General features: G+C 43.2%; 1 protein-coding gene and 1 non-coding gene across 4 annotated transcripts in view; one reads left to right on the forward strand and one right to left on the reverse strand.

Moving 5' to 3' along the window:
* Window positions 1–11810, forward strand: part of narf (nuclear prelamin A recognition factor) — a 31808-nt gene extending 19998 nt beyond the window's left edge. For all 3 annotated transcript variants that reach the window (XM_055653614.1, XM_055653616.1, XM_055653615.1), the window contains exons 8-12: window positions 2198–2327; window positions 5534–5606; window positions 5697–5834; window positions 8247–8404; window positions 9438–11810. In XM_055653614.1, the coding sequence (XP_055509589.1) occupies window positions 2198–2327; window positions 5534–5606; window positions 5697–5834; window positions 8247–8404; window positions 9438–9679 (741 nt within the window). In that variant the 3' untranslated portion in view covers window positions 9680–11810. The remainder of the gene's footprint in view (window positions 1–2197; window positions 2328–5533; window positions 5607–5696; window positions 5835–8246; window positions 8405–9437) is intronic.
* A 4139-nt stretch (window positions 11811–15949) lies between these two features.
* Window positions 15950–16021, reverse strand: trnaq-cug (transfer RNA glutamine (anticodon CUG)). Its single transcript has one exon. It is a non-coding gene; the product is annotated as a tRNA-Gln (tRNA).

Genomic DNA, 16021 nt, shown 5'->3' on the forward strand with positions numbered 1-16021 from the left:
CATGTTCCAGGCACCCACCACTCTCTCTACATAAAACGTGCACCAGAATCCTCCAGTAAATTCGTCTTTTGCTCAAGATTCCGACATCTGCAGTTCCTTGTGTCTGCTGTCAGCCAATTTTCCTCGCTTCATCTAGCTTCAGAAATATTGGTTGATTTTACTTATGAAGGAAGGAAATGCAGGTGCTGGTTTATACCGAAGATAGACGCAAAACGCTGGAGTAACTCAGCAGCTCAGGCAGCTTCTCTGGAGAAAAAGAATAGGTGATGTTTCGGCAAGGATTCTGACCCAAAACATCACCCAAATTGATTTTGCTGTCAATCTGAACTGACTCTGAACATCTCCTGCGTTGGTGAATACATTGCTGAACATCATAAGTGCCTGACGAAAAGCTGGAGGAATCGCAGAAGGGAGCAGCAGGAGAGGATGTTGCATAAGTGTCTCATTGTTTTGACCCAATATGTTGATGTGAAAGTGCCAAGACATTCTGTCATCTAACTGCTTGTTGTTCTGTACCTTCTGATGCTCAGGAGCATTGTAAACAAGATTAATGACCTCTTCCGTGCTTTGCTAAAGGCACTCTCCTGTGCTGTCACAGATGGCAATGATTTGCAACAGCCATTATGTTGTGAACGATATAACTACAACCTTTGTCTCAAAATAAATAAATAATCTTACCTAAACAACTCTGCTGAGATATAGCAACCATCCAAACTCTTATGGTTTAATATGTTGACAATTAAACCAAAACGACCATCAAATTGCTGGATAATATATTGCTTAATTCAATATACATTAACTTTTCTGCATCATTCATTAAATGTGACCAGAATCAGGGCATTGAAAAGACATATTCTTAAACTGCATAATCTTATTTAAAAAAAAAACCCAATGGAAACCAATACAGAAATATTTTTATTTAAATAAAGGGTGGCACAGTGTCGCAGCAGTAGAGTTGCTGCCTTACAACGTCAGCGACCCAGATTCGATCCTAACTCTTGGTGCTCTCTGTATGGAGTTTCTACGTTCTCTCTGTGACTGCTTGGGTTTTCACCTGAAGCTCCAGTTTCCTCCCACATTCCAAAGATGTACGGGTTTGTAGGTTGTGTAGGAAGAAACTGCAGATGCTGCTTTACATCCCAGATAGACACAAAATGTTGGGGTAACTCAGTGAGTCAGATAGCATCTCTGGAGAAAGGGAATAGGTGACGTTTCGGGTCGAGGTCCTTCCAATTTTGAAGGGGGCGACCCGAAACATCGCCTGCTCCCTCTCTCCAGAGATGCTGCCTGACCTGCTGGGTTACTCCAGCATTTTGTGTCCATCTCGGGTTTGCAGGTTAATTGCGTTGGTGAAACTGTAATGTCCCTCGTAGGTAGGATAGTGTTAGTGTATGGGGTGAATGCTGTTCGGTGCGGACTCGCTGTTAGTTCAAAATGTGTTTATAATATCTGTATCTCTCAGAAGTACTCTCTGAGAAATCTGGAATGTGAAGTCTCTGCCCCAAATTTGAGTTTGAAGACTGGCCAAATTTTTAAATTTGCAGGCATGAAAACATGGGTTGCTGTCCCATCCTATATAGAGAAACCGTTGAATGTGGGGGTAAAGCATTTTGTGTAACATTGGCGTTTGACTGGGTTGGAGTTCAGGAATAAGGCAGTATTGAAATTACCAGTGTCTTTCCAAATTTGGGCAACTCAGATCTGGAGAAACGAACCCAAACAGTCGCTGCTATGTAGAAGATGCTGCCTGACCTTACTTTTTGTGTCCATCTCGGGTTTGCTTAATTGCGTTGGTGAAACTGTAATGTCCCTCGTAGGTAGGATAGTGTTAGTGTATGGGGTGAATGCTGTTCGGTGCGGACTCGGTTAGCCAAAAGGCCTGTTTATGCACTGTATCTCTAAAGTCTAAAAAGAAAATCTAATGCAATGAAATAAACAGTCTGGGAAAATCTGAGAATGTAACACAACCAAATGCTGCAGGCATGTTGAAGAATCGGGTTGCTGTATTTAAATTCTCCATGTGCCCTATATTAGAAACCGTTGAAGTGTAAAGAACTAGATTGTAAATTACTTTGTGTATTGGCGTTTGATTTGTTTTGCTGGAGTTCAGTCGAAGTGCAGTATTGAGACAAATACTGTTCTGCTAAAACTGTAAAGGAATTTCAGTCCCGCATTGACTTGTTAAATTTTGTTTCAGCAACTCCCACCTGAGAAGATCTTTCATGTTGTCATAACTCCCTGCTATGATAAAAAATTGGAGGCACTAGGAGAAGACTTTTACAGCAGTGTTCATAAGATACAGGATGTTGACTGCGTACTAACATCAGGTAATGTCACCATTTTAGGAAGTGTTCCTTATCAAAACAGGACGACATCTCCCTCTCGTTTCTAGATCTCACTATCTCCATAACAAGTAACAGACCATTGACTGACATCTACTATAAACCTACTGACTCCCATGGCTATCTTGACTACACTTCTTCCCACCCTGCTTCTTGTAAAGACTCTATCCTCTACTCCCAATTCCTCCGTCTGCGCCCGCATCTGCGCCCAGGATGAGGTTTTCCATACCAGCGCATCAGAGATCTCCTCATTCTTTCAGGAACGGAGATACAGCGTTTAAATAGGCCCTTTGGCCCACCAACTCCGCCCTGACCAGTGATCACCTTGTACACCAACACTACCCTACACACTAGGGACAATTTATAATTTACAGAGGCCAATTAACCTACAAACGTACAAACTTGAAATCAATATTCATACTCCCTGTATGCTGTAAGCTGCCCACCACTAGTCACATCTTCCCATTTCCACGTTCTGCAGGAGATGCAACACCTGTCCCTATACTTCCTCCCTCGACTCTGTCCAGGGACCCCAGTGGTCCTTTCAGGTGCGGCAGAAGTTCACTTGCACCTCCTCCTTTATCACAGTGAGGCTAAACACAATTTGAAGGAACAACATCTCATATTTCGCTTGGGCAGCTTACAGCCCAGTGGTGTGAATATTGATTTCATTAATTTCAAGTAACCCCTGCATTCCCTCTCTCTCCATCCCTTCCCCACCCAAGTCGCCCCAGCTTTTGTTCTCACCTAGCTAGAGCTAACAATGGCATTGGCACTTTTTTTGTATAACTTTCATTCATTTGTTCTATATCTCTCTTCATCATCATCTAGATCTCTTCCCTTTCCCCTAACTTTCAGTCTGAAGAAGGGTCTCGACCCGAAACGTCACCCATTCCTTCTCTCTAGAGATGCTGCCTGTCCTGCTGAGTTACTCCGGCATTTTGTGTCTTTTTATTGTCAGTAGTACTGTGAAATTTTTGTTATTTTTGCACACAGTTCAGGAAAGTATTGCCTTACTTAAGCACAATTCCCGTTTAATGCAAAGCGCATAGAAATAGTCCACTGAGACCTCATGCAAGAGTCGCCATGTCAAAATCTAGTCCAATCCATGCTCTCGGTCTTCTGGCACTGCGCCCGATCTAGGCGAGCCCCATGTTGCTGCAGGGGCCTCCAGCCATCGCCTCCTTCTGATCGATCGTCCAGTGAACTGTTGACTGGACAAAAATGACTTTGGGTTTCAGAAAGATTTTCATTTTTGTACTTGTATTGAAACTCACCAAATAACAGGTCTTTTACTGGTCAGGAGAATTACTGCCTTGACAAATGTTCTATAATATCTGCAGGTTAATTTGCTTCTCTAATGTCCTTAATGTATTGGGAGCGGTTAAGAAAGTGGGATAACAAAGAACTAGGGTGAACGGGTGATCAGTGGGTCAGCATGGAATTATTGAGCTAAATGATGTTTCTAAACTAAACTAACTGAACTAAAATATCATCTTTGAGTCTCTCTGGTTAGAAGTCTAGGACGTGACCTGATAGAGGGTGATAAGTGCCTGGAACTCGCTACTAGGCTGGTTTAGTTTAGAGAAACAGGCCCTTCAGCCTCCCGAGACTCATTGGGGACAAATTACATGTCTGCAAAGCCAATTAACTGACAAACCTGTATGACTTTGGAGTATGGGAGGAAACTGAAGATCTCTAAGCAAACACACGTGGTCACAGGGAGAAAGTACTAGCTCCGTACAGACAGCACTTGTCGTTGAGATCCAGCCTGGGTCTTTAATGCTGCAAGCCAGCAACTCTACCACTGTGCCAACCCTCTATGTTGGTCGGGACAGATACAATAGAGGTGTTTACAAACTTAATAGCACATGGCATTGGGGGTTCAGTATTAATGTGGATAGAGAACTGGCTGGCAAACAGGAAGCAAAGAGTAGGAGTAAACGGGTCCTTTTCACAATGGCAGGCAGTGACTAGTGGGGTACCGCAAGGCTCAGTACTGGGACCCCAGCTATTTACAATATATATTAATGATCTGGATGAGGGAATTGAAGGCAATATCTCCAAGTTTGCGGATGACACTAAGCTGGGGGGCAGTGTTAGGTGTGAGGAGGATGCTAGGAGACTGCAAGGTGACTTGGATAGGCTGGGTGAGTGGGCAAATGTTTGGCAGATGCAGTATAATGTGGATAAATGTGAGGTTATCCATTTTGTTGGCAAAAACGGGAAAGCAGATTATTATCTAAATGGTGGCCGATTGGGAAAGGGGGAGATACAGCGAGACCTGGGTGTCATGGTACACCAGTCATTGAAGGTAGGCATGCAGGTGCAGCAGGCAGTAAAGAAAGCAAATGGTATGTTGGCTTTCATAGCAAGAGGATTTGAGTATAGGAGCAGGGAGGTTCTACTGCAGTTGTACAGGGTCTTGGTGAGACCACACCTGGAGTATTGCGTGCAGTTTTGGTCTCCAAATCTGAGGAAGGACATTATTGCCATAGAGGGAGTGCAGAGAAGGTTCACCAGATTGATTCCTGGGATGTCAGGACTGTCTTATGAAGAAAGACTGGATAGACTTGGTTTATACTCTCTAGAATTTAGGAGATTGAGAGGGGATCTTATAGAAACTTACAAAATTCTTAAGGGGTTGGACAGGCTAGATGCAGGAAGATTGTTCCCGATGTTGGGGAAGTCCAGGACAAGGGGTCACAGCTTAAGGATAAGGGGGAAATCTTTTAGAACCGAGATGAGGAGAACTTTTTTCACACAGAGAGTGGTGAATCTCTGGAACTCTCTGCCACAGAGGGTAGTTGAGGCCAGTTCATTGGCTATATTTAAGAGGGAGTTAGATGTGGCCCTTGTGGCCAACGGGATCAGAGGGTATGGAGAGAAGGCAGGTACGGGATACTGAGTTGGATGATCAGCCATGATCATATTGAATGGCGGTGCAGGCTCGAAGGGCCGAATGGCCTACTCCTGCACCTAATTTCTATGTTTCTATGTTTACGAGACTTTTGGATAGGCGCATGGATATGCAGGGAATGTGGGCATATAGATTATAAGGATTAGTCTAGGCATCATGTTTGTTGCAGACATTGTGGGCTGCATGGCCCGTTCTTGAGCAATACTGTTCTCTGTTCCATGTTAAATACACAAGCTGAAAGTGATTTATACGTACCTTAATATTATTTCAGGTGAAATAGAACAGATGATGGATCAAAAAGGTTTTCAGCTGACAGATGTGGAGCCAACAGCTTTAGACAATTTGTAAGATGTTCTAATTTTACTTAATGGGAAATTTTAGTGCTGGTTTATGAGAAATGTGTGCGGTTTTCAATTATTTTTTATTTGATGCAGGTTTGAAGAAATTGGTGACATAGGTATTTCAAGGCATGATGGGAGGGGATCTGATGGCTTCCTAGAACACATTTTTAAATATGCTGCTAAGGAAATCTTTGGCATTGAGGTGAAAGAAATCGTCTACAAAACACTCAGGTATTTGTACTATTTGCCCAGAGTTCTGATGGCCCAGACAGTGGAAGATTATTTTCACTTGGTAGTCAAGCAAATTTTCCCAACCTCGTGAAAGATGAAAATTGTGAATGTAATTCCACTGGTTAAGAAGGGTGCAAGGCAAGAGTAAATAAATTATAGGCCAGTTACTCACTTCTGTGGTTGGTAACACATTACAATCCATTATTAGTGATCAGGTTTCTGAGTACTTGGAAGCACATGATAAAATTGGGGAAATCTACCTGTTGCCGTTTTTTGAGGCGTTAACAAGCAGGATAGACAAAGAAGAGTCAGTGGATGTTGATTACTTGGGTTTTCAGAAGGCCTTTGATAAGGTGGCAGTAGTATTGGTGAAGCCTGTGCTATTAGCGTGGAGAGAAGATTAGCTGACTGGCAGAGGACAAAGAACGTGAATGAAGGGGGTGTTTTAGAAACATAGAAAATAGGTGCAGGAGAAGGCCATTCGGCCCTTCGAGCCAGCACCGCCATTCATTTGTGATCATGGCTGATCGTCCCCTATCAATAACCTGTGCCTGCCTTCTCCCCATATCCCTTGACTCCACTAGCCCCTAGAGCTCTATCTAACTCTCTCTTAAATCCATCCAGTGACTTGGCCTCCACTGCCCTCTGTGGCAGGGAATTCCATAAATTCACAACCCTCTGGGTGAAAACGTTTTTTCTCACCTCGGTCTTAAATGACCTCCCCTTTATTCTAAGATTGCGGCTCCTGGTTCTGGACTCACACAACATAGGGAACATTTTTCCTGCATCTAGCTTGTCCAGTCCTTTTATAATTTTATATAATTCTATAAGATCCCTCCCCCCTCATCCTTCTAAACTCCAGTGAATACAAGCCTAGCCTTTTCAATCTTTCCTTATATGACAGTCCCGCCATCCCAGGGATCAATCTCGTGAACCTACGCTGCGCTGCCTCAATCACAAGGATATCCTTCCTCAAATTAGGAGACCAAAACTGTACACAATACTCCAGATGTGGTCTCACCAGAGCCCTATACAACTGCAGAAGAACCTCTTTACTCCTATACTGAAATCCTCTTGTTATGAAGGCCAACATTCCATTAGCTTTCTTCACTGCCAGCTGTACCTGCACGCCAACTTTCAGTGACTGGTGTACAAGGACACCCAGGTCTTGTTGCACCTCCCCCTTACCTAACCTAACACCATTGAGATAATAATCTGCCCCCTTGTTTTTACCGCCAAAGTGGATAACTTCACATTTATCTATATTATACTGCATCTGCCCACTCACTCAACCTGTCCAGGTAACCCTGCAACCTCTTAACATCCTCTTCACAGTTCACACTGCCACCCAGCTTTGTGTCATCCGCAAACTTGCTAGTGTTGCTCCTAATTCCCTCTTCCAAATCATTAATATATATGGTAAAACTGTTGCGGCCCCAACACAGAGCCTTGCGGCACTCCACTCGCCACTGCCTGCCATTCTGAAAAGGGCCCGTACACTCCTACTCTTTGCTTCCCGTCTGCCAACCAATTTTCTATCCACGTCAACACCCTTCCCCCAATACCATGTGCTCTAATTTTGGTGCACGTGAGGCTGCTGGACAAGATAGGTGCCCATGGTATTAGAGGAGCCCGTGGTATTAGTGTGGAGAGACGATTAGCTGACTGGCAGAGGGCAAAGAATGTGAATGAAGGGGGATTTTTTCTGGTTGGCTGCCTGTGACTAGTGGTATTCTGCAGGGGTCGGTGTTGGGTCTGCTCCTTTTCATGTTATATGTCAATGTCCGGATGATGGAATTGATGGCTCTATGGCCAAGTTTTCAGATCATATGAAGATAGGTGGGGGGGCAGAGTAGCTGCAGAGGTACTTGGAGAGGGTTGGAAGAGTGAGTAAAGAGGTGGCAAATGGAACATAGCAAGCAAAGTGATGTCATGCACTTTGGTGGAAGGAATGAAGGTGTAAACTACTTTCTAAATGGGGAGAAGGTTCAGAAATTTGAGGTGCAAAGGGACATGGGAGTTTAGGATGTAGGAGGAGACTGGAGCATGAGAAGAAAATCCATGCGGTCGTAGGGAGAATGTGCAAACTGTACACAGCCAGCACCCAAAGTCAGGATCGAACCCAGGTCTCTGGCGCTGTGAGGCATTACTCTACCAGCTGTGTCACTGTGCCTTATGTACTGTCAACATTCTTTCCCAGAAAAATGTTTAAAAGATTTTCTCATAATAAGAGAACACAATGTAAGAATATAAAACACAAAAATGTTGTAAAGGAACCTACTTCTGTGAATGTGATCACACTATTTATTCTGTGCCCTTTAATCTGCTGTAGGAGAGTTCTTCAACTTTGAATGACTTTGTGAATGTTGCCTGCTGTCAATTTTCTTTCTGATCTTTGTGCTTTTTGTTTAGGAATAAAGACTTCCAAGAGGTGACTCTGGAAAAAGACGGGGAAATACTTTTACAATTCGCTGCCACCTATGGATTCAGGAATATTCAGAACATGGTTCACAAACTGAAGAAAGGGAAGTTTCCTTATCACTTCATCGAAGTCCTTGCATGCCCTGGAGGTAAAGCATTTTCCCTTCAGCTGTTTTAATGTGAGGCTGCATTGATATCAAACCGGTGGTTTATTTTACCCTGTTAATCCTGTCTAGGGAAGAGCATTCTCCCCATGGCAAGTTAGTTTGGGAGACAGATATTTTTCCATCAATATGGCCATCATAGAATGAAGGGAGAGGATTGTCAAATGGAGCCAACTTCCCTACTCTGTGTATTTATCCATGCCAGTGGAAAAAATAATTATTAATAAAAGCAAAAAATAATCCAAAGATTGACACACAATACTGGAGTAAAAAATAATTATTAATAAAAGCAAAAAATAATCCAAAGATTGACACACAATACTGGAGTAACTCAGCAGGACAGGCAGCATCTCTGGGGAGAAGGAATGGGTGATGTTTTGGGATGAATGTCACCCATTCATTCTCTCCACAGATGCTGCCTGCCCTGTTGTGCTACTCCCGCATTGTGTGCCGATCTTCAGTGCAAACCAGCTCTGCAGTTCCTACCTATGCAAAGAATAATCCTGCTGGTTGATCTAATTTTAGACCAAGGAGGCGGGAAGAAGGGAGATCAGAAGAGCAGCAAAGAGGTGCAGCTGGTAAGGCTTGAGGCTAAGGCCAAAAGCCTCTTAAATGCCACAATTGCATCTGCCTCAACCACCACCCCTGGCAGTTTGTTCCAGGCACCCACCAGTCTCGATATAACAAATCCTGCCCTGCACATTATTGTCACCTGTACTGAGGTACAGTGAAAAGCTTTTTTGTGTTGCCTGCTATCCTGTCAGCGAAAGACAATACATGACTATAATTAAGCTGTCCGCAGTGCCAGAGACAAGGGTTCAATCCTGACCTCGGGTTCTGTCTGTTCATAGTCTGCACATTCTCCATGTGACCACATGGGTTTCCTCTGGTTCTTAGAGTTAATGTTACACAAAGATAGAGTGACATTGCTATTTTGTTTGTCGCATGTCACTTTACTGAACTGGTAATGTCAAGATCAAAAGTGTTTTCATTGATGGCTTGTAACTTTTATCATAAGGGTGTCTCAACGGAAAAGGTCAAGCTATGACCGAAGATAGAAAAATGGATAAAGATTTGCTGCATCGGATGGAGGTGATGTACAGCAACCTGCCCGTCCACGTGCCAGAAGCCAATCTACATGTGCAAACGCTCTACCAGCAGTGGTTGGAAGGAAGGAACTCGACTAAAGTCCGTGAGGTGCTGCATAAACAGTACCACGTGCTCAGTGAGGCCCTGACCAGCGTGGACATCAAGTGGTAGTGCTGGCGGTGCAGTTCCTAACTTGTGCAACGCCGGTTCTGCAGCCAACACTGGTGGTATATCATAACAAAGGTGCAATCGGGCTCGCAAGTGTGTTGAAGTATGACATTGTGTCTTTGCAAGGAATAGAGACTTGAATCTTGTAATTTATCGGACTTCAGATAAACCTGGGAGACGTTCGTCTTCAAAGTCACTTGAATGTTTCCATTGTTCATGCCTGCTTTCAAATTAATATATTGCATACAAGGTCATAATTGCATCAACAATTATTTTCTCAAATGGAGATATACAGAAGTGATAGAAGAAGAATTCTTCAAATACCATTCCGAGTCCAGAACGTATATATTCTGTTCTATTTTATTTTATGTTATTGTTCGTGTAATGCATTCAGGGTGAGATGGGGAAATTCTCTGTTCTTGAGCTATATATATACTTATTCTTGAATGGAGGGAGAGAACAGTGCATGTCATTCAGAAGCGGTGACTTGCAAACAGCTCAATATTTGGTGCTTTTTGGATTTGTCTTTATACACAAGAAACACTTCACCTTGAGGACCTTCGAGGCTATTGTTCTGGCGAGGTCCACAGCATGCTTGCCGCAACTCCTCTGAACGGTTCACTTAATGGATGTTAACGTTACACTTGTGTCTGTTTACTCAAAAACATGATTCTAGCTTGTCCTGTGAATTCTGAAAATCAGGTAAACTGATCTAATAATCTGGTGATAACAAGGAACTCCAGATGCTTGTCTACCAAAGAAAGACACAAAATCCTGGAGTAACTCAGTGGGTCAGGTAGAATCTCTGGAGAACAGGAAAGGTGACATTTCTGGTCAGGACCCTTCTTCAAATTGATTGTCAAGTTCAGTCTGAAGGGTTCCAACCTGAAACATCACTTATCCACGTTCTCCAGAGATGCTGCCTGACCTGCTGAGGTTCTCCAGCATTTTCTGTTTTTTACTGAAAACTATTTGTTTTAAAGATGCACTTGTGAAGTTCAGCAGTTACCCTCCTGGCAATTGATGGCTGATTTGATTGAAAGGAGTTTGTTAAACTCATTAAAATTATTTACTGAGGTTTTTAAAAGGATAGAAGGTGCTGGAATATCTCATGAGGTCAGGCAGCATCTACAGATAAAATGGTTTGGTAACGTTTTGGGCCAAGACACTTCTTTGTCTGAAGAAACCTCACCTGTCCATGTTCTCTAGATGTGCTGCCTGACCTGCGTTACTCCAGCACTTTGTGTCCTTTTGTGTATTAACCAGCATCTGCACTTTTCTTTCAACAGGGGTGGGTAATGTTTTGGATCACGACCGTTCTATGTCTGAGGAAGGGTCTTGGCTCGAAGCATCACCTATCCATGTTCTCCAAAAATGCTACCTGACCTGCTGAGTTACTCCAGAACTCCAGAGTGTTTTTTTTGTAAACCAGCATCTGCAGTCCTTTGTTTCTACTTTAAAAAGGACATATTCAGCGGGCACAGAAATGACAGTACCCTTTCACTGCAGTTTTTGAATGTATTACATCTGAGTTCTTTGAATGCCTCTTTTCCTCCTTCGTATTGATAGTTATCACAGTATTGATCAATATACAATATTCCCATAACAATCAATTAATACTCAGTTAACAATAGGAAAGAACATGACAGGCAGCAAACTTATAGATCGTGGAAAAATATCGCACTTATTTGCAATTTAATGTGAATCATTAAACTTTATCAATTCACTATCTTAATCAAGTAGTATTCCATTGGAAGTTTAAGGAACAAGCATACCTGACCTATTAAACAACTATACAATCTTTAATTACATTTAGCACCTTGTATGAGGAATTACTTGAAATCCTCTCCAACAGAAATATACTGCATTTCTCATGAATGTAATCTCTACAACATTTTTATAATAAGCCTTTTGATGTTTCAGACTGCACAATAAAGGTTTATATCATTGCTAATGTTTAGGAATTGGTGCAAGTGGACATCAGTCATTTTTGAAACACTGTTATGGTTTGAGCTTAACCTGTACCTACTCCATGTAAAAATGTTATTGTGAACAAAATATTCTGTAAATTCAACTGCAGTTTTGTGCATGTGTTGGTTAAACGAGAAAATAAACCAGTTTTTTTTATTTGTAATTGCTTGGAGAAAAAAAGAAGTAGCAAGATTATTTTAATATGCCTGAAAAATATTGGCATAAAACAGTATAGCTTAGTTTAAAAATAAATAGACATTACTGACTTTAAAAAAAAAAAAAAAAAAAGAAGAAATCATGCTTCCTGATGCCCATGGCATGTTTTGGGTGATTGTGTGTGTTTGTGCACTTCTGCCAGTACGAGATAATGCTTTAAAAGGAAACTGGCGTAAGGCAGCATCTCTGGAGAACGTTTTGAGTCGTGACCCTTTAGACTCTCTGAAGAAGGGTCTCGACTCGAAACGTCACACAATCCTTCTCTCCAGAGATGCTGCCTGTCCCGCTGAGTTACTCCCGCATTTCGTGTCTATCTTCGATTTAGACTCTGGGTGGGTTTAATAGCAGCATTGGGTTTGTTGTTAAGTGAGCGGAGGGCTGTGCATTCGAAAGGAGTGAGATTAGAATTATGAGGGGAGTAGAGGTCAATTCAGTTGATGTCGTGCCGGCAGTTAGAAATAAGAAGGGCCAGAGAGGGTAGAGGGCCGCTGGGGAATGGGGCCATCACTGGGCAGTGAGGATTCCTTCCCATAGAAAAAGGCAGAGGTGGTAGAAGAAGCTCTACCACAGGGCGTGCCCAGAACTCATTGAGGTAACTCTACAGGTAAGGCCTGGTGAGGACAGACCATTGTGTATTGGAGATAGGGTGGTCAGGAGGATGGTGAAAACATGACTGGGGTCAGAGTGGAGGAAGGAGGTTTGTGGGAGGTACAGTGGGGGGGGGGTGATGGGGGCTGAGAAGTGAAGGGGGGGTGGGGGTTGAGGAATGGTGACAGGGTGGGGATTAGAGCATCTTTGGGTTGTAGTTTGTATCAGGTGCAGAGTTTTCAACATTAATTTACTGAAACATCACCTATCCATGTCCTCTAAAGATGGCCCACTGATTTACTCCGGCACTTATGTCATACAGCGCGGAAACAGGCCGTTCAGCCCTTCTTGTCCATGGTGATCAAGATGTCCCATCTACACTAATCCTGCCTGTGTTTGGCCCATATCTCTTTCAACCTTTCTTGTCCTTGCACCTGTCGAAATGTTTTCTAAATGTTGTTATAGTAGGCAGTGGCGCGGTGGTAGAGTTGCTGCCTTACAGTGCCAGAGTACTGGGTTCAATCTTGACTATGGGTGCTGTCTGTACGGAGATTGTACATTCTCCCTGTGACTCTGGCTTCATCCAACACTCCAAAGACACAGGTTTGTAGGTGAATTGGCTTCGGTAACATTTTTAACTGTCCCTAGTGTGTAGGATAGTGTTGGTGGTGGTCATTGGTTGTCGCTGACTCGGTGGGTCGAAGGGTCTGTTTCTGCACAATAAAATCTTTCCGCACTCGATCTCTAAAGTGTAAAGTAGAAGTAACCGTCATGTTTTTGTTCTGGTAAACCAACATCAGCTGTTCTTTGCATCTCTTTTCTCCTCTAGTGGTGTGTCAATGACATTGCAGCATAACATCCCTTTCTGGAATCGTGATGATGCTCTTATTCAAAAGGTCACAGAATGTACGGACTGAGAAATAGTAACAGCAAGGTTACACCGAAGAAAGGAGAGCGTGATTCAAAAATGGGTAAATTAAACACATGTGGAGCTACCCTCTCAGTAGTAAATCTGAGCATTTTATTGGATAAATATGAGTGTGTAAATGCAACTTGGGTATTAAATGAACAACCGGTTATTTCAAAAATGCAGAAATAAAACCATGTTCTGACCCAGACTCGCTACCCTAACCATGTGTGTTTACTCAAATAAAGAAGAAGGGTCCTGACCTGAATGTTCTAAACCATGTTCTCCAGAGATGCTGCCTGACCTGAGTTACTCCAGCACTTTGTGGCTATTTTATGTTTAGAAAACTCTCTTAATCAATTTGCTTCTGGCTTAAGGGGGAAGGGGACATTGCTGGACTTGATTCTGGGAAATGAGCCAGAGGTGGAAGTGGTGACAGAACACTGTCATGGGCTGGTTTGTTTGTGGGGTTGGGCAAAGATCTTAGAGCAGAGCAAGATGGGTTACTCTCACGCAAACGTGTAGTACGCTCATGGGCAGATTCATGGGTGATTATAGGACCCATTTTAGCGACCAGTCCCCGCCATCTTGTTCCGCCATCTTGCTTCCAGCCAAAGATCGGATCTTTGTTTCCGCAGCGGGGAGAGGGAGTGTGCGGCCCGGGGCAGCGGGGAGAGGGGGTGCTCTAAGATCTTTGGGGTTGGGTGGCTGTGGGATGGGTGGGGCAAGGGGCGTGGTCATAGTACCACAAGGTTTAGAAAAGACAAGGAAATCATTCACACCATCTCAAAATGGCCAAGTAGAAAAGTCTCGGGTTCAATGGGAGAAGATCAGCCCGAATAAACCCTTTTCAAAGCTTGATGGGCAATCAGTTTGACAGATTCCTGATTATTATGGGTTTCAGGGGTTATAAGCATCCTATCAACAACTTGACAGCAGTCCTGACCCACCTCATTGGAGACACTTGGACTATCTTTAATTGGACTATACGGCACTAAATGTTCCCGATGTTGGGGGAGTACAGAATCAGGGGCCACAATTTAAGAATAAGGGGTAGGCCATATAGGACTTAGATGAGGACAAACTTTCTTCACCCAGATAGTTGTAAATCTGTGAAATTCCCTGCCACAGAAGGCAGTTGAGGCCAATTCACTGGATGTTTTCAAGAGACAGTTACATTTAGCTCTTGGGGCCAGCGAAATCAAGGGATATGGGGAAAAATCAGGAAAGAGGTACTGATTTTAGATGAACAGCCATGATCATATTGAATGGCAGTGCTGGCTCGAATGGCCGAATGGCCTATTCCTGCACCTATTTTCTATGTTTCTATGCTTGAGTATATGGCAATGAAACTCGACCACTTGATTTTGAAGCATTCATGCATGGTGGAGGTATAATGTAGTCATAGACTGATACAGTGTGAAAACAGGCCTTATGGCCCAACTTGCCCACACCCGCTAACATGTCCCAGCTACACTACCTGCTTTTGGTCCATATCCCTCCAAACCTGTCCTATCCATGTATCAGTCTAACTGTTTCTTAAATGTTGGGATAGTCCCTGCCTCAACTACCTCCTCTGGCAGCTTGTTCCATACACCCACCACCCTTTGTGTGGAAAAAGCTACCCCTCCGATTCCTATGAAATATTTTCCCTTTCACCTTAAATCTGTCCTCTAGTCCTTGATTGACCTACTCTGGGCAAGCGATTCACCTACTTTTGTCCTTGATTCACCTGCTATGGGCAAGAGACTCAATGCATTGAAATGTATATTTGAAATGCATTTTAAATTTCTTGAAAGTCTTACTTTTAATAAAGTAACGTTTCCATGAACATATACCCCCTTTATTAATGTCATTGTTTGATGATTCTAAATTCAAATCAAAATGAAATATACATCAAAAAGAGACCGCATACTTTCAAAATACTCAGATTTTTTTTCCCCCGAGCAAAAACATAATTTGTATGACTTTGCAAAATCAGGAAATGTTGTGGTTATTTCTTGACCCTTTTTCCAACTACAAAAAAAAATAGCATTTGAAATTCTAACACATTTTTTAAAAAAGTGTCAAATTTTCTGTACCGTGGAAGGCACTGACGTCGATCCGGGGGGGGGGAGATATATCCCCCCCACTTTTGTTGGGGGGGGGGGGGCGGATATTTTCCCACTTTGAGATGAGGGATGGCCTGTATTATTATCCCCCAGTTTTTGGAGGTCGAGCAATAACAAAAATAATAATCACCTGCTCCTGTCGCTCATGTAGGCCTTACATTATCTTAAAAATACTTCAAACAAAAAACATTGAAATCATACTTCTACAATGCACTAAAACATGATTTTAATACGTCAAATTTTTAAAAGTTCCTATCGTGGGAGGGGGATGCCTCCCTCCCACACCCTTCCCCCACCCCACCCCACACAGTCGCTCCACTCCTTCACCAGGTACCCCCACGGGCCAGTGATCAATGATCGCAGAGTACCCCCCCGCCCCCCCCCCCCCCCACTTTCAAAAACGCTCCGCGGCACTTGTATTTTGTTGTGGTGTTAGTTTGATTATGATGTGTGTCAAAAACAGCACTGGGGGAGCTTTCTAGGTTCCACCGAGATTTGAACTCGGATCGCTGGATTCAGAGTCCAGAGTGCTAACCATTACACCATGGAACC

Source organism: Leucoraja erinacea, chromosome 23 (genome assembly GCF_028641065.1).
Source record: "Leucoraja erinacea ecotype New England chromosome 23, Leri_hhj_1, whole genome shotgun sequence".
In the NCBI taxonomy this organism is placed as follows: domain Eukaryota; kingdom Metazoa; phylum Chordata; class Chondrichthyes; order Rajiformes; family Rajidae; genus Leucoraja; species Leucoraja erinaceus.